Here is a 23,881-nt window from a genome sequence, read left to right on the forward strand (position 1 = left end):
TCCTCTTCTCACCAGATTCTTGTTAACCCACAGGATCTTCTTGGGGTAGTCATCCGTTCTCTTGTCGAATGTCTTTTTGTTGCATCCTTTCGTCCTTCGGGCTTCATTGTATCTCTTCGTCCTTTGTCCTCCAAGCTTCAGTTTATCCATTCGTCCTTTAGGCATCGTGGTATCTCTTCATCTTCCGGCTTCGGTCTCTACTCTTCACCTGGTTTCGGCCTTCGCCTCACATATGGGCTTCACTTTTCGGGTTTCGCTATCGCTTTCACCCTTCAATGTTCCTTTCCTCATATGCTCCTTTCGGGATCATCGCTTGCATCTCCGGACCTTCGGTCCTCTGCCATACGCCATTCGACCTTATCGCTACAGAGTATACTGAAAATATATCTGTCGCGATATTAACCTTGCTCCTTTGCCTTTGGAGTTAACTGTTGTGGCTGAAGACAACGATTGGGAGCCAATATGGTAGCACCACTCCCCTAACATCTAGCTTCTCCAACGATCGGCTGTAGCAGCCATTGTGTCATCTAGCATCATGTGTCCAGCTTCAAGAATTCCTGATATTTGTGTCTAGCTACTAGAATTCTAGTAAAAATACTTGATATTTAGACAAGATTTCGGTTAAACTTTCGAAACATTCACTGCGTTGATCCGCGACTGCTACGCAAAGATGGCCAGCGTCTTCACCGAGCGCTTGTTTCATCTCAAGGTGACCTTCCTGATCGGACCAGACGTGTCGAACCATTTCTACCGGGGGTTGGACTCGGTGATCAGCCAGGACGAGGTCTCTCAGTTCACCATCCCCACCTTTGGCCCTGGCGTTGCCTTTGACGTCGATTACGCCACACGACACGAGCAGTTTCGATTCTTCGGCGACGCCATGAAGCCGGTGAAGTTGGGGACCTATGTTGACCTCATGATCCGTGAAGTCGAGGTACACAAGGGTCTATTTGGAACGGATGAAACTTCGTAAAGGAATTGAACTGTTCAATTCTTATGTTTACGAACGTGCTTGTATTCTGCAGAGTCACTTCGCGAGATGGGAACAGTCCGGCACGGTCGATCTGAAGCACGAGCTAGAGCACCTCGTGACGCTCATCGCCAGCAGGTGCCTGTTCGGTGCTGCGGTTCGGGAGAAGATGTTCAGCGAGGTCACGGCGCTGCTCCGCGAGCTCAACGACGGCATGCGCCTCGTCACGATCCTTTTCCCTCACCTGCCGATCCCCTACAAAATATTCACCGAGATCGTCAGGTCCTGCAAGAGCCGCAACGACAGCCATGGCCGACGACAACCATGACATGCTGCAGTGCCTAATCGACTCTCGGTACAAGGACGGACGAGGCACGACGGAGACGGAGGTCGCCGGGATGCTCGTCTCCGCGCTCTCGTGGGGCAGCACACAAGCTCCAGCACGAGCACCTAGACCGGTTCACGCCTCCTCACCAGGGGCGAAGCCCAGTGAGCCACCCTTCTGCAATGGTACCAGGGTCAAAAAAAACTAGTATTTAGGCTCATTTTTAGCTTATATGCGTCAAGGTTCAAACATCTTGTGCATCAGGGCTGTTCGAGCCAGAGTGCTCAACTCAGCGCCTTAGCCAACTGGCCCATCCGGCCATCCGCCCAGCCTAGGCCTGCTGTCACGTGTTGCCCACTCAGCTCCTCCGACGCTCCGCCTCTGTACTATCAGGAGTCGAACGGCCAAGGGCGATCAGGAGCTCGAAGAGGAGACTGCACCGCCGCTCGGGATCCTCGTCGACAGCTGCCTCCTCCGCCCTATCTAAGGTACGATGAGTCCCTCCCGGTCCTCCCTCGTGCCCGATTGGACTCCCGGTCTTCTCTAATAGATGAATCCAATGATGCCTCCGGTTTAAGATCTCCATCTGTCTTGGTACTGTATGAAGTAAATGCACTGATAGTTTCATCCAAAACTTAAATTGTTAGAGAAAGGTGCAGATTATTGTCGTGCTGTTACTTTTTCAATAATTCCAGTTATTTAAATTACTAAGTTCATGTTTCTAAAGTTTTAATTTAACTGACTGATGATGCAACTATTAACCCTAATATTATGTGAAGCTATTTTAGGACTATTGCATTTCCTTTTTCCCTTAGAAGTACTGAGTAGAGACACATATTTAGTTGGGATCATTTTTTATAAGAATCAGTTAGTGAGTTATGGCATAACAACTTAACAAGTACTCCTATCCAGAACTAACGGTAACCAACTTAGTAGAAAAATAATGATTTCCCGCTTCCGTTGTGTAACTGCCAGTTACTATAATGCATAGCAATCGTTTTCTCCCTAGCCTTTGGCAACTCTGTTACTGCAGAGAATAAGATAGTGTCATTATAGATATTGTGAAGTCTTATTGAAGACTTGGATACAAGGTGAAGGTGCATACATACTGCTAATTCAAAGAATTGGAAGATACGGATACTTTGAACTATCTATTTTTTAATAACCGATAATTTTAATAATTTTGATGCAAGTTGATTTCTTTCAAGCAAATAAGGTAGTGTTCACTTAATTGGTTACTAATTCTCCTCTTTTCAATTACATTGTAGGGTTAGGGTTTACAATTGGGGTTTTGCGAATTGCAAAGATAAGATTGAAGGAGAGGAATTGGGACTTTTGACTCCTTTGAGAACAGAACTCAGATACAGTTATATAAAAATATCAAGTAAGCTTATCTGCTTAATGTTTATGGATGCTTGATCAATTTATTTTTTTATGTTGAATAATGTAATTTAGTTTTTGAATAATGTGTGATGACGAGTAAACTTATGGAAAGAGGTTGAAAAGGAAAGCGTCAGATGATGCTACTAATGTTGGGAATTCTTGTCAACAAGATACCGATGCTATAAATTAAGATCTACAAGATATCAATTGGGAAAAGGATATCCAATTTGATCCAGGCAAAAGGAAAGAAAAAAACTACTTACCATCCTAATCTCAAAGAAGTGGTAAGAAGGTAATTATTGCAACCTCACACTCTTAATTTGTGGAGAAAGAAACAGGGACGGAAAATATAAAGAACAAGCATATGGTCTTCAAGTGTACTTTGAGTCTTTTGTATTTGTCTTCTATTTGCATCTCATGTTGACTATTTTATTGATCGCAAATACCTTTTCAATTACATTGCAATAGAAAGATCAAGATATTATTAATGCTATTAACTGTGTGAAAGTAACTAGAAGCTATTTGGATGAACTTAGAAGAGACGGATGGGAGAAAGTCTTATATGAAGTGTATGTATTTTTTGACAAACATGATATTTTCAAGCTGGAAATGGATGAAACATATATTAACCCAAAGAAGCCAAGGCAAAAATCTGAAATTACCAACAAGCATCATTTTGAAGTTAATTGCTTTAATGACGTTCTTGATTTGCTACTTCTAGAGCTTGATAGTTGTTTCAATGAGACGACCTCTCAACTACTTGCTTGCTCGGCTGCTTTCAATCCAAGACATTTATTTCATAATTTCAATGTGGAGAGTTTGATAAGCCTAACTAAATTATATCTCAATGATTTTGATTTTGAAGAATTGAGGAACTTAACCATCTTCTTTCTCTTTACATTGCTGATGTGCGGGAAGATGATAGATTCTCTAACATACAAACTATTGTTGAGCTTTAACAAAAATGGTAGAGATAAGAAAACATATTTGCTATCCTTTGGTTTATTGGCTTTTGAAGCTAGTACTTGTATTGCCTGTTGCCACTACTACAGTTGAGAGATGTTTTTTGGCTATGAAAACTGTGAAAACGTATTTGCGCAATCATGTTGGTGATGAATACATAAGTAATAACCTCATTTTCTATGTGGAGAAACAAGAAATAAAAAAATACAGATGATATTGTGATTTGTCGCTTTAAAGCGTTGAAAGAATGAAAATACTAGAAGGTAATGTATTATTTTTATTTGATCTTTTTAATTTAGTCTCTCATTAAAAAATGTTAAGTCATTTTTTTTACATATTTTTTAGGCTATCGAGGCTAAATAGTATATTTTGCTAATACCGATTGTATTTTGTTCACAATTTCAGTGTTATTTACCTTTATTATGCTATTTTAACAAATATTATGAGATCTTTTATTTTGGTAAGTATTTCTATTATTACTTCTTTATTATTTATATATTATATTAAATTTTTATTGTGATAGTTATGCTTAGCTTCGCCCCTGCTCCTCACGCACGCCAGGCACACGCGCGTCGCCGTCGAAGAGCAGGAGCGTATCGTCACGCGGCACGGGGATCGGATGGGCTACGACGTCCTGCAGGAGATGGATACCCAGCGCCGGTGTATCAAGGAGACTCTCCGGCTCCACCCGGTGGCGCTGATGCTGCTCCGCCACGCATGCCAGAGCTTCACCGTGCGCACGAGGGATGGCCTCGAGTATGAGGCCCCGAAGGGCCACGCCGTCGCGAGCCCGCTGGTGATCCACAACAGGCTGCCGCACGTCTACGAGGAACCCGAGGAGTACGATCCCGACCGGTTCGGCCCCGGTGGGGGACGGAGGACAGGTCCGGGGGCGCGTTCGCGTACACGGCACTCGGAGACGGGCGGCATGCGCGCGTCGGCGAGGCGTTCGCGTACATGCAGATCAAGGTGATTTGGAGCCATTTGCTGCGGAACTTCGTGCTGGAGCTGGTGTCGCCGTTCCCGGAGACAGACTGGAGCGTGGTAATGCCAGGGCCCAACTGGAAGGTGATGGTCAGCCACAAGAGACGGCAGTTGCCAACAACAACCTGAAATAAGGACCTGTTAGAAAAGCAGGAATTTCACATGAAACGGTTCAGTTATCGTACAAGTCTGAAAGAATTTCTGTTTTCTAAGATGCTATATTTGCAGATGCTAGTATTTGTTGTCGCGTAGTAAGGATTGGATGCATTAGCATATTACGTACGACATTAGACATTGTATGACCGTCTGTAGTTTTGTTGTATCACTATATGCTTTGGTTATCGATGAGCTCTGGTGTTTGCTCTACTTTGTGCATCCTCATGTATTGCCACACACCATTCTGGAATCTGGACATGTTTAGTTTGCTTTCAGCTTGCACTGTCTTTGGAAAATGCTTAATTCACAACATTCTAAATACTTCAGCTTGAGTACATGCTTTGACTTCGACAATATATCATGTGCAGATGCTCGGTTTAAATTTGTAGTTCTCAAATCGCTGTTCATTCAAACACAGTCGCGTTCAAAGAAATAAAAGCTTACTACAGATCTAGACAAATTTGGGGAATTCAGTAAAGAATCTTTTTTCTTATAACCTGTCTTAAATGAATCTTAATATTCTTCCCATCCAGATTTTAATAAAGAGAATATCAGTACAAGTGCAAAAGGAAATATTTGCACCGAAGTAGTCAAACCTCTCGATTCCAAATACCTTTAGCTGTTGCATTCTGTATTCCTAGTAAGCAGATTTGCTATAGACAACCGGTAAAATAGCTAGTCAAGTCAACATGCTTGCACTTGCTTGTAGCACCAGCACAAGCCTTGTTAAAAAATATATATATCTACAATGCTGCCAGTAATTTCGTCACTACAGTTTTCCCGGAAATTCATCAATATACCACCGGCCATTTTGAGCACACCCACCCATTGATCAATTTCTTCTGTATGTCTTCTAAACCAAAATGAAGCTCTTTGCAGGAACTTCAGACTGCTACAACTACAAAACATCAAGGCAACGGAGACAGTAACGGTTAAGGATTTTCTCAACGAGACTGTTGGATTCAGGCACCAGCGCAGATGTAATGCCACTCCAAAGATGGAAAGTGGTTGAGTCGTTCACAATCCTGGAAAATAGCGCATCATGTTGTGCTCTTTCAACCATGTTATCTGGCTCTGAGAAGTATCTGCAGTACAGCATCACGATGAGTATGCATCAAATTTATATCTAGTACACCCGACTTCCAGCCAAACATCTGAGAGACAACAATTACTTAAAAGTGATACATGTAAGTAATAAATTTGAGGAGCGCGGGAGGGCCTTTAGTTGAAAGGTTAAACTTGGCAAAAGAGCTATGCAATCGGGGATCATGAAAAAAAATGAGGATACATTTTGTAGTGAATGAAAAAATATTAGATAACTGAAGTTTAACAAAGCCATTTAGTATAAAGATCGGATGAGGTAAAAGTATCACTCCCTCCGGTCACAAATGCATGACATTTTGGACAAGACATGATCTCCGATGTATAGCTTTGACCACTATTTTCTATTATGATATATTTATAAAATGCAATAAATTTGTGATATTATTAAAGCATTTTTCAAGATAAATCTACACATATGATTTTAAGGTTTCCAAACTAAATATTTTGAAAGCTATTGTTAGTCAGTTTAAAAAGTTTGACTGAACCTTGTCTAAAATGTCATGTTTTTTATGACTGGAGGGAGTATAATACTAAATTTGAATATTCTGGATATGCCATTGAAAACACATGTTTCATTTAGTGCCACTGCCATGAGTCAAATTTCGAAATGCCCATCCTGCCCCTCTTCTACTTCTTCCCCACTCTCCTCCTTTTGGGCGGTGCTAGAATTTGGAGGTCTCCATCACCGGAACACTACCCTCCACAGCACGAGGAAGTCGGCAGAGTGGCTCGAGGGTATGGCCAGCGAGCCACCATCGTCCTAGTCGGTCGTCTTCATCGGCAACGATGGAGCCGGCGCCGAGCGCTGCTGGAATGCCTTGATGGCCTCAGCGACGATGTTCTTGACCTCCCACACGCTGGACTACGACGAAACGGGCACGGGTCTTAGTGGTGCCTGCTGCCATATGTAGCCGGCAAAGTTGAGACAACATCACAGCCAGAGAGCGTGAGCACTGCAGCATGATGGCGTGGTGCGCGTGCTTTGACATCTCGGGCATGGCGAAGAATCTAAGCAAGACGGGGGGAGGAGAAGGGGGCTAAGGATGGAGGTGCCGAGCAAGAAGGGAACGGGGCAACCGTGAACAAGCAGCGCGCCACCTCCTCCGTGGCCGTGGTTTAGGGCCGTCGCAGTCCAGATCTATGTGCATGTGCTGAAAGTGAGGGGAAGACGGTTGATGAGGACCAGCCCTTGTGCATGTGCTCGCCACCAGTCAGGATTAGCTCGATACACTGCTGAAGTTGCCTTTCTCTTTCCATTGATCTCACATGGATTGGTTTCTTCTTTTGTTCATCACAGCTTGACTACAGAAAAGTGGTCAACAATGGCATGGACGGGCATAAAATTTAAGAACAGTGGCATTGAAGGAATATGGTCATTTTCTGTGGCATTGAAGGAATATGGTCATTTTCTGTGGCATATCAGGGAAAAGTTTTCAGTGGCATATAAAAAATTATCCCATGGAATAGTAAAATTGACCAAAAAGAGTAATTGCAAGCACAAATGGATGAGCAAACATCATACCTCATAATATCGGTAGAACTTATAGGGTAAAAAGTAACAGAGGGTTCCAACTGTATGTCAAGATGCCCCAAATTTTCATCTGCTTTGCTAGATAGATTTCTTATTACTCTCGTCATAAGTTCAGCACCATTCCACTGCAAGAGGGTATCATCATATGTTGAATAAAATTCCTTAAGGCACTCCACCAAGAAAGGTCTGCAACCAGTGCAAGCTAAGTGAGAAACTCTAACCGTGACCTAGCAGTAGTTATAATCAAATATTCAACCGCTTACATTTGGCACCTAATTACAAATAATTCTTAGTATTTTGATGTAAAAAAAGAAAAAGATGGAGCTAACAGCCACAATACTGACCCTTTTCCTGTGAATCAATAGAATATTGATAGATGTGGACTTAATCTGTGTTGTTACCTATTACATGGTGGTATAAACTTTTGGTTAAATGATATTGTTTTATCCAGAATAAAAATCACAGCTATTACCTCTGTTTTTCAAATGCTAACACAGCACCACTAAAACTGGAGTTTCTATAGACTTCTTTTGTGGCACCGATAGAATTCCGGAACAATGTTAAAGGCTTAAGTACAATAACATCAGAATCAATGTATATTCCACCATATCTGCATATGAAGCATAGAGAAATAAATTAATCATATTCTCCACAAAGAAAAAGGAACTAATAATGTACTCATGATTATATTTTTGTTCTGAATTCTTACATATCAGTATCACACTCATCAACATTCATGAAAACATATTTACCACACTACTGGTTCAGTAATTAAAAATATGATTGAAGCTAATTTGTTGAAAGAAAGTCTCAAATAATATCTGTGGATTAATGATTCTCTATTGATGGGAAGGTTGATACAGATATGTATGGTTTTAGTCTCGTATTCTTTACCATTGTTCAGCTGGGAAAATAAGGAATTCTTTATTGATGATATCTCAAGTTCTCAACTAAACCGAACGGGTCTAGAAGAACTGAGAATTAGTGTTCTCAGCTAAAGTATACTTCACAAACTATAAGGTGATCTACTGGTAGTAAGTAGAGGGCACAATCACATCCTTTAACACTGTGTTTGGTCAGAGAGACCACCTAAATCTACGATGGGTTGTTCCATCAATCCATCATGGGATCATCTCTTTCATTTTTGTGGAGTCACACCATTCCACATTTTCTGTACTAGCCTTGTGGTTGTGAGGCTTTCCTCAAACAAGCACTCTGTTAGTTAGATTCTCTGCTGCTTGTGAAACATGAATAGAACATTTAATTAAGTATCGTTCTGATTTATTGTGATGTTTCAAAATAACAGCTGGAGATGCTTGATTATCTGTGGTTATTCCTAAACAATGAAAAGTCCTTCAGCTGCAAATTTCCCCTTTTTGTGTTGTTTACTCATGCCAAGTTACACTGCCTGAGCTGATTTCCGTTTACGTCTTAACTGATATGGAGTGTTAGATTGACAAAATTGCCCCTCATCTGTTTCCTAAGGTAATTCTTTTGCCAAGAGTTCATTACTGCTAAGGATTCTTCTGATCAAATATAAAGATGCAGCTTATCTCTCAAGATTCTTTTTTTCTGATAGACTGTAAAGCAAACAATGCATGTCACTCAACAACTTTCTGCACTTATATACGGTAGTTCTTGTATCGTCTTACTTGTAAAGAGCAGCGAGGCGTACTAGCTCACTGTAATGCAAGGGGTAATACTCTGTCTGCTGCCATTCATACCATACTGATGCAAATACATGGGTTGGAGTGCTGTCCAAAAGTTCATCAAGATTCGGCACTGCAACAGTAACTTTATATCTGCAAGAGAAATAAACTTCAAGGCTCATCTATTAGTGGTTGTCATACAAATTACATACAAGCTACAGTATCTAACATGTAAAGTTTTAAAAATTCATATGTAATTCTAAGTGAATGATTGAATTATCCTAATTATATGATAAGTGAGGTTCAATCGAAAACACATGGTTTGGCTCCTGCAATTAGTAGATAGTCACAAGACCAATTCATAAATGTTCCTACAAATAATACACTGCCAGCTACTACTTTCAACCAAGCTAGCAGCAAACAGTGTTCTTTCTAGAAATCGCCAGACGTTAGGCCAGCGATGGGGTGGCAGGTGGCACTTAGGTGCTAGGCACAAGGGGAGGAGTGTGGCAACTAGAGACAAGGCGCCACCTAGGAAGTCTAGACAGACGCCTTCTAGAACAGTAAAAGTAAATAAAGGGGAATCAAAAGAAAAGGTCTTTCCAATACTAAAGTTACTACTCATTACATTAGCCCATGCACGGCAATCCATGTTCTTACAGGACTGTAAACACATAAGCAATTTACATTGTGGATCTTGTTGAACAAACTTTACAAACTACATCCATTCGATTGCATTTTAAAGTGCACAAATAAAAAAAAAAAGGATCAAGTGACAGGAAAGTTTAAAAGTTGAATGGCAAGCAACAAAGGCTAATCAAGCATATAGATTCTCATTTGCGAGATTTGAGAAATGTGATAACTTAAACTAGACCGGAAAAGATGTGTGGCAACCAACCAGGACTTGCTAAGGACCACTTCATATGTCTATGAGAATTAAGAAAACAATCAATAAGTGATAATAGCATCATATCTTTTTCTCATTGTCCAATGCATGGATTCAATGCCATATAATACCTAAACTGAACATGATCCTTAAACAATGTGTTCTATAATACAATACCAATCAAAATTTGTCACAAAAATAATCAAGATATTTCATGTTTCCAAGTTGGAATTATGCATTTCTCTGACTTATTATTTAGAGTTAGCTACTAAAATTAGCTACTTTCACTAATTGCATACTAGATAGATGGAGGCTAGAATTGTGTACCAACAGAGCATACCCTTCCTTCACAAACTCCTTGAAGAACTTCAGTTCCAGCTTCTCCGATAGCATGACTACACAGGCTTCTGGGTGCTGCTTGAGCAGGCTCTCCAGTCCACGCTGGTGCCGCACACCGTATGCCCACTCCGGGCTGTTCCAAACCATGAACACCCTCATGGAGCACTTCCCATGCTCGAAAAAACTCTCAATGAACTCCGAGAACCCCAAATGTGGATCGATCCCCGGGAAGTATCCCCACCTCCTTCCCACCCCATGCTTCTCCTTCACAGTTACTGCCATGCCCTGCTTATTTTCAGAAGATTGGAGCCTACGACGCTCAAAATTCTTGGGGGCAGGCTTCTGAATCTCGGCAAGGAGCATCCGCTGCACCATTCGGTCGCCACGGGTGAGTGAGGTGAGGCCGGGGCTGTCCGGGTCCTGGAGCAGCGGGTGGTTGCGCGGATTGAGGGATTCCAGGTTGGAGCGGAGCATCCGATCGCGCCGAAGGTAGTCGGCCTTCCCCTCCAGCCAGCGCGCCCACCCGGCGCGGAGCCGCATCTCGGCGCCGTCGCCAGAGGTGGGCTTCAGGAGCAGCGCGTCCTCGATGCTGCTAATGGACGAGATCTCCACCCGCAGGTCCAGATCCACCAGCTCGTCGTCGGATCCGAAGGCGGCCGCGGCGATCCGGCGCGGGGAGTCGAGGTGGGGTAGCCCCGCGGGCAGGGCGTTGCCGGCAGAGGGGAGGCGGAAGGGCAGGCGGGCGGCGCCGGCTGCGTGGTCCCAGACGAGGGACGTGGCGGCCGCGGAGGTGGAGCCGGAGACGTCATCGGCCGCGTCGGCGCCGGCGGCGTCCTCGTCCAGCACGTCGAGCTCGTCGATGCGGTCGTCGTCGGGGTTGGCGACGGAGCCTCCGCCGCCCTCGGTGGTGGTGAGAGTGAGAAGCGGGTCAAGCGCGGCGGCCGCGCCGTCGTCAGCGAGGAGGGCGGAGGAGTTGGAGTCCACCGCGGGTGTGGAGTGAGAGCGGTTGGTGGGGAAGGGGGAGGAGGACGAGAGGCGCGAGTGGAGGACGGCGAGGGAGAGGAGCAGAAGCAGCGCCGCGGAGGCGGCGCAGAGCTGCGGGCCCAGGCCGGAGCGCCGCCGCGCCGGGTGGGAGTGCGTGCGCGGCAACATGTCGGTTCGAGGCGGGCGCGGGGCGCTGCGAGTTGCGACGCCGCTTTCCCTCCCCCTCCACCCGCACCAGTCGGGGCCGAGGACGTGTGCTTCTTTCTTCGTGTTCAAACCAAGCCGACGCCTGGTCGCAGTTCGCGCGGCATTACCAACCATCCTCACTAACCCGGGAGTAGTAGCGATAATTAAGCCTTTGTCAACCGAAAGGAAATTCTATAAAAAAAATTTATTGAAAGATTCTTATGAGATTTTAATTTATATTATTTTTCTCTGATTTAATAGTTGTTACATGCATCTGAGAGGAAGAAGGACACGTGGTATATACGAGAGAGAGTCTTTCTATAAGACTAGATCTCGTAGAATTTTCTTCTTTGTTAACTTTGACAATTATCACTCTTCAAATGTTATTGTCTTCACCATCCTAATATTTTTGTCACAAGAAAGATAGAGGTTCTTACTCTTGGTGCTGCTCTGACGTGGCAAGCTGCAAGCTACAAAAGATAGAGGTTCTTACTCGTGTGCTGCTCTGACGTGGCAAGTTGCAAGCTACGCGAAATATCCTCCCTTCCCCTGGCTGTGAGCGCACGAGAGGAAGACGATGGCTCCAGCGTGCCTTGCCGGCGGCAAATGGCGACGTGGATCAACCAGCGAAGGAAATGAGCCTCAGCACGTCTCAGGGTCTAATCTGAGGTGACCGTGGTACCTAGCATTTGTTAGGCTGGAAGCTGGGGATAGAACGAGGGCTTTAGGGCCAAGAATTAGGTTAGAGTTCAGAAGTCCAGGAAACAGAGACCAGAACATGGTTAGGTTAAGTTAGGTTACAACCTTATAAGCTCGGATCACTATAAACATTGTCTTCTTCTCTTCATCCGATGGCTATAGACATTGTCTTCTCATGCCTTCTGCATATGACTTGTTACATGGGTATACCTCTCGAGATCCTTCAGAAAAAAGAGTGGCTCCCTGGTCATGGTCAAGCAGCAAGTTGAGAAGAAACGATGAAACTGAAGGATTATTTATGCTCCGCATAAGTATTTCAGCAACTCACTGGCCGTAGGATGTTTCCTCCCATGTCATGACAGCCGATGCATGCCTTCTAGAACAGCGACGCACCTTCTGAAACTGGTTGGGCAAATGCTGCCCAAGGGGGGAAAGGTGAAACCGCCGTTCAGTGTGAGTAACCATCTAAGTTATATTCTAATTAATCATTAGAAATAATTTATAATATAATCGCAGCTATAACCATTAACCAGAATTCAATTCCAATAGTCCTGACACGTGTTTTATGTCAAGATCGAAACACATACTTTTTCAACGTATAACATAAAAAAAATTAAGAAAGAGCGAGTAATTAAATTATATTATCTTAAACATTCAACCATTCATACAATTTACAACAAAAGATTAGAGAAACTACATAACTGATGATAACACATGTTAACACTAAAAGGTAGATAAAGTCGTATACCCTTATGCTTCACCTAAAAGTACACCACACGAGTAGTTTGTACTACTCATTCCCACTACCTACATTGATGGACGTGAAGTAGCCAAACACAAGCTCTTACTTGCTGACGGTTCCTAAAAGAGAAGCGGGAGTACGAAGATACTCGTAAAACTTAATCCATAATGGGTACATATAATAACCCGACTATAAAGATTATGTATTTAAGTCATTAGTAGAGAGTAGCCAGCAAGATTAAGTAAATTTATAAAGCGTAAATAACCTAACACCTATATGTGAGCATCTATATTTGACTCAGAGAACATCTATCCTACAATATCAAACTGCACATAAATGTAAAAGAAAACATCTCATATAATCAATAATCATCAACAACTGAACCTAACATACTATGTCATATCTCCAAATTCGAAAACTCTACGACTGATGAGGATAGATAGAAGTATGCTCATGACCGAGAGCGCTGTAATTTGAATTGTTTTTATACCCTGCAGGGGGTACAACTTTACCCACACGACCCGGATCCATCATCTTAGCCCTCGAGACAACCTTTCTCATACCCGAAACTACCAACTTGCACATACCCCCTATGGCACCAGGTTTACCGCGAGTGTGTTCCGGACACATCCGGCTCCCCGCCACCTTACTTCTCCTTTATTTTTCTTACGTATCATAGGGACGCATGGCAAGCATCATCACGGTGTATGATACTCGGCTCATTTGTCCATTATCTGAATATATGATTGTACGAAAAGTGCTAAGCTAACGGCACTAATGAACAGTGCTTAAACGATACAAGCGGTCTATGGCATCCGGGTTCCACTCCCGACCTACACCTAGCACCGCCCTCGTCTCGTCTCATATCTCATATCTCATAGATCCTACATTATTATAATTGTATTTGTGAATAATAAATAAGTCCTAAGCTCACGAACAATGATTGAGTCATTGCTTGTCTTCTACCAATGACCATGCATTGCTAAGCATTTCGAATAATTTGTAAGTTAGACATTAACCATGTGATCAAGACTATAAGGATATGGATAATCAATAACTTAAGATAAAGGTAATATAAATTAATATAGGTTCTACCCATATAAATTCGGAGAAAATCTACGATTTGCCATCGAATAACTACTGATTCTACAATCCACCATCGAATAAATTATGTTTACTTCTATACCATCGAATAAATGTTTCAGTTACTTATATGCCATCGGCTTCCGATACTACCCTCCGCTGCACTGTTTATGAACAGTATGAACAGTACCCGTGAATAAAAAAAGTCACAAAAAATATGTCGATTTTTGTGCACGCTCTATAATTCATAATCAACCCGTTTTAACTATATTCACCTAAAAATACTGTATAGAATTCAAACTAAAATTCTTCAAAATGTACTACTTTTATAACTTCTTGCAATTTTTAAGCCTCATAAAAATTTACAAAAAATCTGAGAAAATTTACTAATATTCCTCTAATGTGATGTAATAATTTCTAAAATTATCTCCCATGGTGAAAAAATTAGTTCTTTGTAATGCACAGTATTACAAAAGTAGCTCATTTTGAGAAATTTTAGTTTGAATTTTACACAATATTTTTAGGTGAATACAGTTAAAATGGGTTGATTATTAATTATAGAGCGTGCACAAAAATTGACATATTTTTTTGTGATTTTTTTTATTCTCGGGTACTGTTCATGAACAGTATAGCGGAGGGCAGTATCGGAAGCGGATGGCATATAAGGAACTGAAACATTTATTCGATGGTATAGAAGTAAACCGAATTTATTCGATGGCGGATTGTAGAATCAGTAGTTATTCAATGGCGAATCGTAGATTTTTCTCATAAACCCGATATTGACTTGTTAACCATACAATGTATATAAACAACAACTTATCAATTTAGAATCTATTCAATTCAAACAAGGTGTAATATGCTTAGATGTTTGCCTTGCTGCTCTGGTGTTTGACTAATACTCCCAGCGCAATACTCACAGAACTCAGGTAGATTGGTGTCGCCTTCACTCACTTGGACTGTCATCGCAACGCTCTCTAAACGAATCAAGAATGCATTGCATAAACAAATGAATGATGGAAAATTGTATAAATGATGCATGCTTGGATAATACTAGAGCATCATGTTTTGAAAATATTTTCAAAAGACCACTAAATGATTAGGGTTCCGAAGTTTAAAACTTCAGACAATGATTAGGTACACATAGTCTTGAATGGCTGGCGGTTAGACCGACGTGCAAGTGGCGGTCAGACCACGATTGTGCAAAGACTTTAGGACCCTAGCGGTCAGACCGAAGGCATGGTGACGGTCAGACCGAACAAAATTCAACAAAATACGTCTTATATTCTTAAACAGAGGGAGTACCGTGAAAGACTTTTACGGTACAACAATCATTGTCCGCTAACGAACAATAACAATGGTCGCCACATCTCGACGCCATAGAAACGGTAGGCCACTATGTTGAATTTCCAGGAAACCATTTGTAACAGCAACAATGATGCATTGCAATTTGCAAATCTGCGATGCAGCAAAAACCAACAAGGTTTCATTTGCGCATCTCACTGCAAGCAAGGTGATTTTACAAATTTGAGCAAGCTGGATTTCAATGATAAATGGAGGGGCTGAATCAAGTCAATTCTAGAAACAGTTTTTTTTTTTTTTTTGGCAGTTCTCTTGAATGGGTCCCAAGGAAGACCTTTAGATGCAGAAGAGGTGTGAGGCAAGACGACCCTCTTTCCCCTCTCCTCTTTGTACTTGATCTTCCTCACACTGTTGGTTTTCTGATAGTACAATACGCAGATGATATTATCCTCATAATGAAAGCTTCTGAGAGAGAATTGTACTGCTTGAAAGGACTGTTACAAAAATTTTCACAATCAACTGGCTGGAAAGTGAACTTTGCAAAGTCCTGTTTGGTCCCTGTTAATGTGTCAACTGAAAAGGCTACACAGCTTGCTGGAATCTTCAGTTGTAAAATTGAGACCATGCATTTTACTTATCTGGATGCCACTAGGGACTGCTAGACCAAAGGTGGAAGATTATGGTTTGTTACTGAATAAGTGAGAGAAGGTTGTCTGTGACCTCCTTGCTTTTGGGGATGGCTGGTCGTCTGACCCTTGTTAACTCTGCCCTTTCTTCTTTACCAACTTACATCATGTGTAGTTTGAAAGTCCCAAAAAAAATATCCTTGAAAGCATGAACAGAGCTAGGAAGTATTGCTTGCGGAGAGGATCAAATGGAAACTCCAAAGGAAAAGCTCTGATTGAGTGATCACAGGCTCGTTAAGGACAAAGGTGGTTTGGGAATTATCAACTTACAGATTCAGAATGAAGCTCTTTTGGTGAAACACCTTCATAAATTTTATAACAAGATGGATATTTCATGGGTGCATTTGATTTGGAACACTCATTATGTTGATGGCAAAATCCTGCACCTTGTTGAGTCTAAGGAATCTTTCTGGTGGCGTGATATTATGAGCTTCTGTGATCATTTCAGGGGAATTGCTTCAGGTCCCGAGAGAAGGTTCTATCCTATTATGGCGCATGTATGGAATGGCAATTACCTAAAGTGAGACCTTCCAAGGCTCTATACTTGTGCTAAAAATAAGAACGTTTCCATTGCTCAGTTCTTGGCAACTCCTGCTGGCCAGTCTCACTTTCACCCCCCCCCCCCCTACAAACCAAGCTATGGAGGAATTTCACACTTTACAAGAGAAAATCATTTCAATTCAGCACGGGGGAAATCAAAATGATAACTGGATATACGCCTGGGGAACACAGCAGTATTCCTTCTAGTAAATTTTATAGGCTAATTTTTAAAGACTTGGAAGCCCCCGTGCCTTTTACATGGACATGGAAAGCTAAAGTATCCAAGAAGATCAAGGTTTTCATCTGGCTCTCTTCAAGTATCGTCTCAATTCCAAAAACTTGCTAAAAAGGAAAAGACTAAGAATTAAGGGCAATGATTACACTTGTGTACTCTGCAATCTCCAAACAGAAGAGACCACTTATCCCCTCTTCTTTCAGTGCCCTTTTAGCATAAGATGCTGAATTGGGATAGGAATTATATGGAATCTTTCGACAAATTTCTTTGACATGATTCAAGAAGCTAGGAAAAATTTCCAGCATACTTTCCTCATTGTAGCCTTCTCTATCACTGCTGGGAAAATCTGGAAACAACGAAATGCAAAGATTTTCAATTGAGCTAGTTCTTTTTCCCTCCTTGGAAAAGAAGTGTCACAGATTCATACACATATAATGAATAGGTCCCTCAGAGATTTGCTTTTGTCTTGGTCTTCTTCGCTTTATTATAGCCTCTCTGCTTCCTTTTCTTTCTTTGTACAGTTCATATCTTTATTTTCCTTATATTTTTAATATAATTACCGCAGTGGGGCCTCCCCACTGTTTTCCTTTTAACAAAAGAATTGGAGAGACCTGGTGGAGCAGCAGAAGGGAGGCCAGGAGGCGCAGCAGCAAGGAGGAGCGCCGCAGCGAAGAACGGCGCGGCCTGTTGTGGCGGTCGCAGCAGTGGAAGGGGCCGCACGGCCTGAGCGCGCCTGCTTTAGAGTGCCGCAGCACGCCATCGTCCCCTGAGGAACAGAGAAAGAGGAGGCGGAGTGTGGGATAGCAGCAGCGGCCGTGCGGCGGAAGGAAACCCGTGCATCGCGCGTCGTGACTCTGGTGTCCTTCCCAGTCACAGTGGACAACACGACAATGCAAATCTAGGTGAGGGAGGTGACGATGCAATCATAGTCGGAGTCTAGACCACATGGTGACCTGCAGGACCAGCCTTAGCAAGGCGGGGCTAGTTGGTCTCAACGATGTTTACACCCACCTGTTTAGATCATTTTTAACTATATTCTCTTCATTTATATTCTTTTCATTCAATTCCCTTTTCAATTCGAATCCTTGTTTCCATTTTATTTATTTTCTCTTATTTTCAACAGCTTCCTTTCAAAGAAATTCGTGAAAGGAAATGAGAGAGAATCCCGTAAAAAAAAATGATTTTAAAAATCCATTCATAACAGGAATCATAAAGAAAAATTGTTGAAACACTGAAGGAAAAAAATCCCTTCGTAAAGGAATTTTGATCCTGACGAGAATCTCTTAAAGATAGTTTTACCTTTGAGATACGCCACGAGCAGAACAGTCCATGAGGACTGGGTTCTCCCAGAGATGGGAATGGATTGGGTTGAGACTTCCATACGTCCATTCGATATCCGTGTTGAACTAAGATGCAAATTCATAAATCTAAGATACCTATTAACCCTCTTTATGTTTAATTAATTGTACTAATTTTTTTAAAGGTGAGAACCTGTTAAATTCACCCGTTTGCACCGTATGCTGAATGACATTCGGCTCAAGATGGCCCGGCTCCGAAAAGTCTCAGGCTAATTATCGGCCCAGGTTAAAATAGAATTAATCTCCAATAGCCAAGATCCAATTAGACCCTCCAGATGAAAACATTTGATATATAGTGTTTAAGGCATGATTAAACAGACACTTGTACTCCTCACTTCCTCAGCCAATGTGTATCATTGCAAGCATTTGAATAACGGGTAACAGAACTAAATTTCGGCCACTGCCAGTCTGGTAAAGTACCTGAACAAAGTGCAAACTCACATGTGAAATCAAAATACTCATCACAACCGAAGGCCTCAAGCACTATGCTTAGACATCTCGAGCAAAATAGCGTGCGCAACTGGTAGCTTGAGAGATAACAATAATCGAATTGGCTTACACAAATAGGTGTACATCAAGATAAGTGTCGAAATCTAACTACGTGGTATATACACATAAAGAGTATATCATATACTGATAATGTATATTATGTGTATACTTAACAACTCCGGATATTACAAAACCGAACCTGCGATACCTGATACTCTCGGAGATCTAGTTGGTATATACTAGAAATGTCTCGATTGGTTACCCAACTCGAAAACAACTAGTATTCCAACCGAATTTATCTGATATTTCTTGATGAACAAGATGAATAATTCCTTATCAACTACGGCGAGATAAGAGGTGGTACAAGACCCATATATATAAGACTGGGACCTAGACTCCCGAGGGAGACTCTCTTTTCCAGAGGAGGACAACTCATCTGCAACTCGACACAAGCACTAGGGTCACAGGAGATACTCGGCGACTTCCTCATTAGTCTAGTTTAGATCTCATCTACTCCTTGTAAAAAATCTAAACATCTTGCTTGTTGTCACATCCCATTTCATAATCATGTATTATGCATAATTATGCATCATGAGCGTCATGTTTAATTGTTAGGTATTATTGAGTGTTGTTAATTCATACGGACAATCCTGTTCGATTCCTGAATCATGAAGACATCCCGTTCTTTTTACAGACATATTGTTAGGGTAAAAACCTCGGCAGTTGGCGCATCAGGTAGGGATCTTCTGCTTTTCAGGATCAACTATGTCTTAAGTGCACATTTGTACCAGATTCTCCGACACCGGCTTCTACGACCGCTTTGAGTCGCCGGTGATCGCTTTCGAATCTCCTCCGGCCGGATCGGAGATCACGTTTGGAACTATGGTTTTTCGTTGGGACAATCAGGGTGGACTGATCCACACCGGTATTCTCGAGTCCAGACCATTGGACGCATACCGCGAGGTGGGACACCTTGAATTGGATCTCAAGGAGCCCAATGTTCTGCAGTTCATGGACACCAATAATGACATGAATGGTGACAACTGCTCCGTCGATAGCCATAGTAGCCGAACAGATCGATTCATATTTATGGCTGGAGGAACTGAGGTCTCACCTACCGATCCGATGGTGGTAGATCCAAACACCATGATGAATAACGGCATGAAAATCCTCGAGGATCCAGCAGCAACGGCCAGCAATACTAGAGATATATTGTCGGGGACATCTACAACATGAGCTCTAAGGCTCCTAATACCATCGATCATCAACGACCCATAGGAGGACCAACGCCTCCTGGTCTTCAACGGCGGCTTCCAGGTACGCCTCCATCAGCACCGGTCCCAAGATCAAGGGACGAACTCCCTTAGGGCAGCCATCACGAGGCTTCACCGGCTCGACCACAACTGAGCCTCGACAGTGGTATTTTTAGCACTCTAGATGCTAATGTCCAGGGAGCTCATCTGATCCTTAGATCCCTTCCGAAGTTGGATTCGACGAATCCTTTAACCCATTTAGTTAATCAGGTCAGGACCCTACTCGATGCGGCTCAAATACAAGTTACTCGAGCAAACAATCCTAGTGCCTCTAGGCCCTCAGCCAGCAAGGTGCTAGTTCGAGGAGCCACAAATGCGGACGCTCTTGAGTAGAAGGGTCACAGGTAGGCAGCTCGGGAGGTTGACCCTGAGTACAACCCTGTAGGTCAAACTGCAACTACCCCGCCCACGAAAGAATCTTCCTACTTAAGGAGTTCCCACCTCCGGTCGAGGATTCTCAAGGGAGTAGGGCAGAATGTAACACTCAGGCGCTTCGTCAGATAAGAGTTTGTTTAGACAAACAGTAACTTCTTGCGGAGATAGAGCTAAGATGGAAATGAGAAAAATCATTCGAAAGAACTCGACTACAATAACAAATGCAGTAAAGTGCTAATTAATTCTTACATTTGGTGTCATCCCTAGAGCCATCTTTGACTCCACTGTCCTCCCAGGTCTAATGTTCCTGCACCTTCAAGGGGCTCAACCTCCGACTGATAAAATCCTTAGCCACATTCCATCCAGTTAGACTGGATTACTTGAGCATGTCGATTCGATTGGCATAGTAGGAGGTGTGGCTGGTCTCGCGGTGTTTCTTCATCCAAGATGGGACTTGATGGGGGAAGAAGACCTCTATAGACTAAGGGGAACGCGACCAGATTAGGATTGGAGACATAAAACCAAAGTTTTTTCCAATCTCTCGGCCAGGAGGAAATCAGGGGAACTGGGATGTAGGAATTCTTCATTCCGTTTCTCAGTTGAAAACCACATCCCCCGACACTTTTATTCTCCTTAAACCTTTTCATTTGGTAAAAGTACTAGAACAAATTCAAACTTAGCTCAATGCCGAGGAAGGCTTCGCAGAGATGAACAAAAATACTAAGCATGGTGATGGAGTTCGAGTTTAGGTGGTGAAGATCGATTTGATACCAATCGAGTACATTCAAGAAGAACTTGGAAGGAGGGATGTTGAACCCACAACGGAAAAATGATTAAAAAAACCATGAATTCATGATCATGTTTGCAGGTTAGGAACTCCTCACCGGATGCAGGCCTTCATTCAACTAGATCGCGAAGGGGCACTACTCCTTCAGCCTTGATTCTTGCATCAAGGAGGCTGACCATGTCTCAGTTAGGAGCTCTGTCTCATCAAGCTGCTTGGGCGAGGCATCAGCGGACTTCGCGTCGGACTCCTCCTCTGGCGAGGAGGGAGCGGAGGTCTTTGAAGGAGAACCGAAATACATGATTTCCCAGCGACGATGAATATATGGGCAGAGAAAGATGGAGGCTTGTGCGAAAAGGCTGGCGATGAGAGCAAGGAATGACCGCTACAGTTCCGGCTAGTATGGGTAAATAGCCTAAAACTTATTATCTTTTGGTAACCACTCCTGTCTCTGTGACGCCTCGATCCGCGTGAAAGGCGGATTGGTGATATCATGCAAATCTCAGCACACCCGTCCAACTTCTGCAAGGCATTAAATGCGCCTATACCTATCGGTTCAAATTTTGAAAGGTTTTTTTAAACTCTACTCAGAATCGGGTGTCAACTAATCGAGCTTTTAGTCATTTCTTGAGCTTCGAGTGCGGTCAATAGTAGGGCACTCGACCCAATTGTATTTCCACACTATACTCAAAATAGGATCCATTCTTACTCGATTCTTTCGACTGCAAGTCTGAACCACCTTACTCGACCATATTTAGACTTAGGGGTACTCGAGTGGGAAATTGCAGAAACCCTTCCTCCCGAGCAGGGTTTGGGGGCTACTGTCGAATATCTAACTATGAGGTATATACGCATAAAGAGTATACCATATAAAAAAATTATATCATGTGCATGCTTAACAACTCCAGATATTATGAAATTAGATCTGCGATACCTAATACTTTCGGAGATCTAATAGGCGTATATTATGAAGCTCTCGATTGGTTACCCAACTCGAGAACAACTATTATCCCAATCGAATTTATCTGATCTTTCTTGGTGAATAAGATGAAGAATTCCTTATCGACTACGACAAGATAGGAGGTGATACATGACGAGGACCCAGGCTCTCGAGGGAGACTCTTTTCCCAGAGGACAACTCATCTACAACTCGACGCAAGTACTGAGATCACAAGAGATACTGGGCTACTTTCTCATTAGTCTAGTATAGATCTCATCTACTCCTTATAATAGATCTAGACACATTGCTTGTACTCAAGTAAATATAGATATGTCATCGACCACACAGGACATAGTGTATTGTTCTAATTGGGGTCCGAACCTGTATACATTGCGTATGTCTCATCTCCTGTTCAATTCTTAAATCAAGAATATAATTCTGTTATTCTTATGGACATATTGTCAGATAAAAACCCTCGACAATAAGACATAACAAAAAAATTGGTTTTAAATACATTCATACACACCAACGACATCAAGATCAAGAAATATATCAGAAATGCGTACAAATCTTCATCTAGAATCTAACTTCTGCAGAATAAATAAAGCTCAGGTTACAGTGTGACTGGCATCAACTGATGTCCATGCATAGCTATAGGAAGCACTGGTTTATTTTACTACTGTGCCTATTGCTTCTATTTGCCGAGGGCAGCTTCCACCTCGCCACTTGCTGATCTCGAGTTCACAGTGATTTTGAGCCTTGATGTGACACTAAGATCAATTTTCCATTACAATTGATAGGCCATAACCATAACAGGTAGAGACACTGGGCATAACTAATGCTTATATTGGACTCATCAACTTATTACAGGTAACAGTAATGAACCCATGACGGATGCAGATTGGTATATGCGCAGCTAACGCAAATGCAATATTCCCTTTTTCCTGTTTCAGAGTTGTCCTTCCAGCTCTTCCAGAGTAGCAAATGCAAGCATCCCCTTTTCACTGCCTCAATAGTTGGAATGTCTACCTAACCCGCACTACATTTGAAGCAGTGTTCTAGGGAACTAGAAGTTTAGATATAAGGTTTGGAACATCAACCCACACAATGAACCCCCACACAATATCAAACGCAAGTATCCATATACAAACATAGGTAGTATTTACTATGGGCTAAGGCATTGGGCAGACTTTGCTTGAAGTTGCTATAGACTGTTTAAACCCATAGCTAACGACCTATGAAACACCTATACTTGCAAATGGTCTCATACCAGATAATGTATCCGATACGGATACACATTGAATACATGGCCAATATTTATCCGCCGAGTATCCATCTAAAAATAAAGATTGAAAATTTGGATATTTATGGGATACTTTTTGGATACAGCCTAGCTCAGTTCGGCCCAATAAGAGCGCATAACCCTCATCTCTCTACCATAATCGATTCGGAGCTACAACTCTTGCAAACCCGCACGCCTCCCTCTCGCTGCCACACCCACAGCGGCGATGCCATACACCACCTAGTGGCAGCGAGTCGCCAGCGAGCCTCGTCAATCGGTGAGTTCCTTTCCTCCCATTTTTCCTCCCGTAGGGCAACACGGCCACACCTGCTCTTCTTTCTTCCATCTTTCCCTCTGGTTCTTCTGAGTGGTGATGATGCATCGTGCAGTCGTGCTCACCCTAACACCAGTAGCGGTGGCACCACCAGCGACAAGAAGATGGCAATGACAACTTCAAGTAGTGGTGTTGATGTAACCTCCACCAACAATAGGGTTTCACTGTGGGATTATGTCACAACTATAAAGAGACCTAAATCAGGTGTTGGCAATACTAAATGGAAATGTAATTATTGTCCATATATTAAATTTAATAACTA

General features: G+C 42.6%; 1 protein-coding gene and 1 pseudogene across 2 annotated transcripts; one reads left to right on the plus strand and one right to left on the minus strand.

Moving 5' to 3' along the window:
• The first annotated feature begins 649 nt into the window (after positions 1-649).
• On the plus strand, positions 650-4,754 carry LOC133890343 (obtusifoliol 14-alpha demethylase-like; annotated as a pseudogene).
• A 501-nt stretch (positions 4,755-5,255) lies between these two features.
• Positions 5,256-11,564, minus strand: LOC133890798 (uncharacterized protein At4g19900-like). Of its 2 annotated transcripts, none has more exons than XM_062331355.1 (5): positions 10,292-11,562; positions 9,069-9,218; positions 7,889-8,026; positions 7,408-7,602; positions 5,256-5,866 (listed from the first exon to the last, which is right to left on the minus strand). In XM_062331355.1, the coding sequence occupies exons 1-5, from the start codon at positions 11,440-11,442 to the stop codon at positions 5,680-5,682; spliced, it is 1,821 nt and encodes a 606-aa protein (XP_062187339.1). In that variant the 5' UTR covers positions 11,443-11,562; the 3' UTR covers positions 5,256-5,679. The 2 variants fall into 2 exon arrangements, 1 of the variants encoding a protein (XP_062187339.1); XR_009904111.1 differs by having other exon boundaries at positions 5,725-5,866; positions 7,408-7,541; positions 10,292-11,564.
• Positions 11,565-23,881: the final 12,317 nt, after the last annotated feature.

The sequence above is a fragment of the Phragmites australis genome, chromosome 14, assembly GCF_958298935.1.
Source record: "Phragmites australis chromosome 14, lpPhrAust1.1, whole genome shotgun sequence".
Taxonomy (NCBI): domain Eukaryota; kingdom Viridiplantae; phylum Streptophyta; class Magnoliopsida; order Poales; family Poaceae; genus Phragmites; species Phragmites australis.

Coding starts and splice junctions, on each gene's coding strand:
- LOC133890798 (XM_062331355.1), bottom strand. CDS start 11,442: ATGTTGCCGCGCACGCACTCCCACCCGGCGCGGCGGCGCTCCGGCCTG. Junction 7,603..7,888: donor TTAGCATTTGAAAAACAGAG/GTAATAGCTGTG, acceptor CACTGGTTGCAG/ACCTTTCTTGGTGGAGTGCC. Junction 5,867..7,407: donor AGTTCTACCGATATTATGAG/GTATGATGTTTG, acceptor GCTGTACTGCAG/ATACTTCTCAGAGCCAGATA.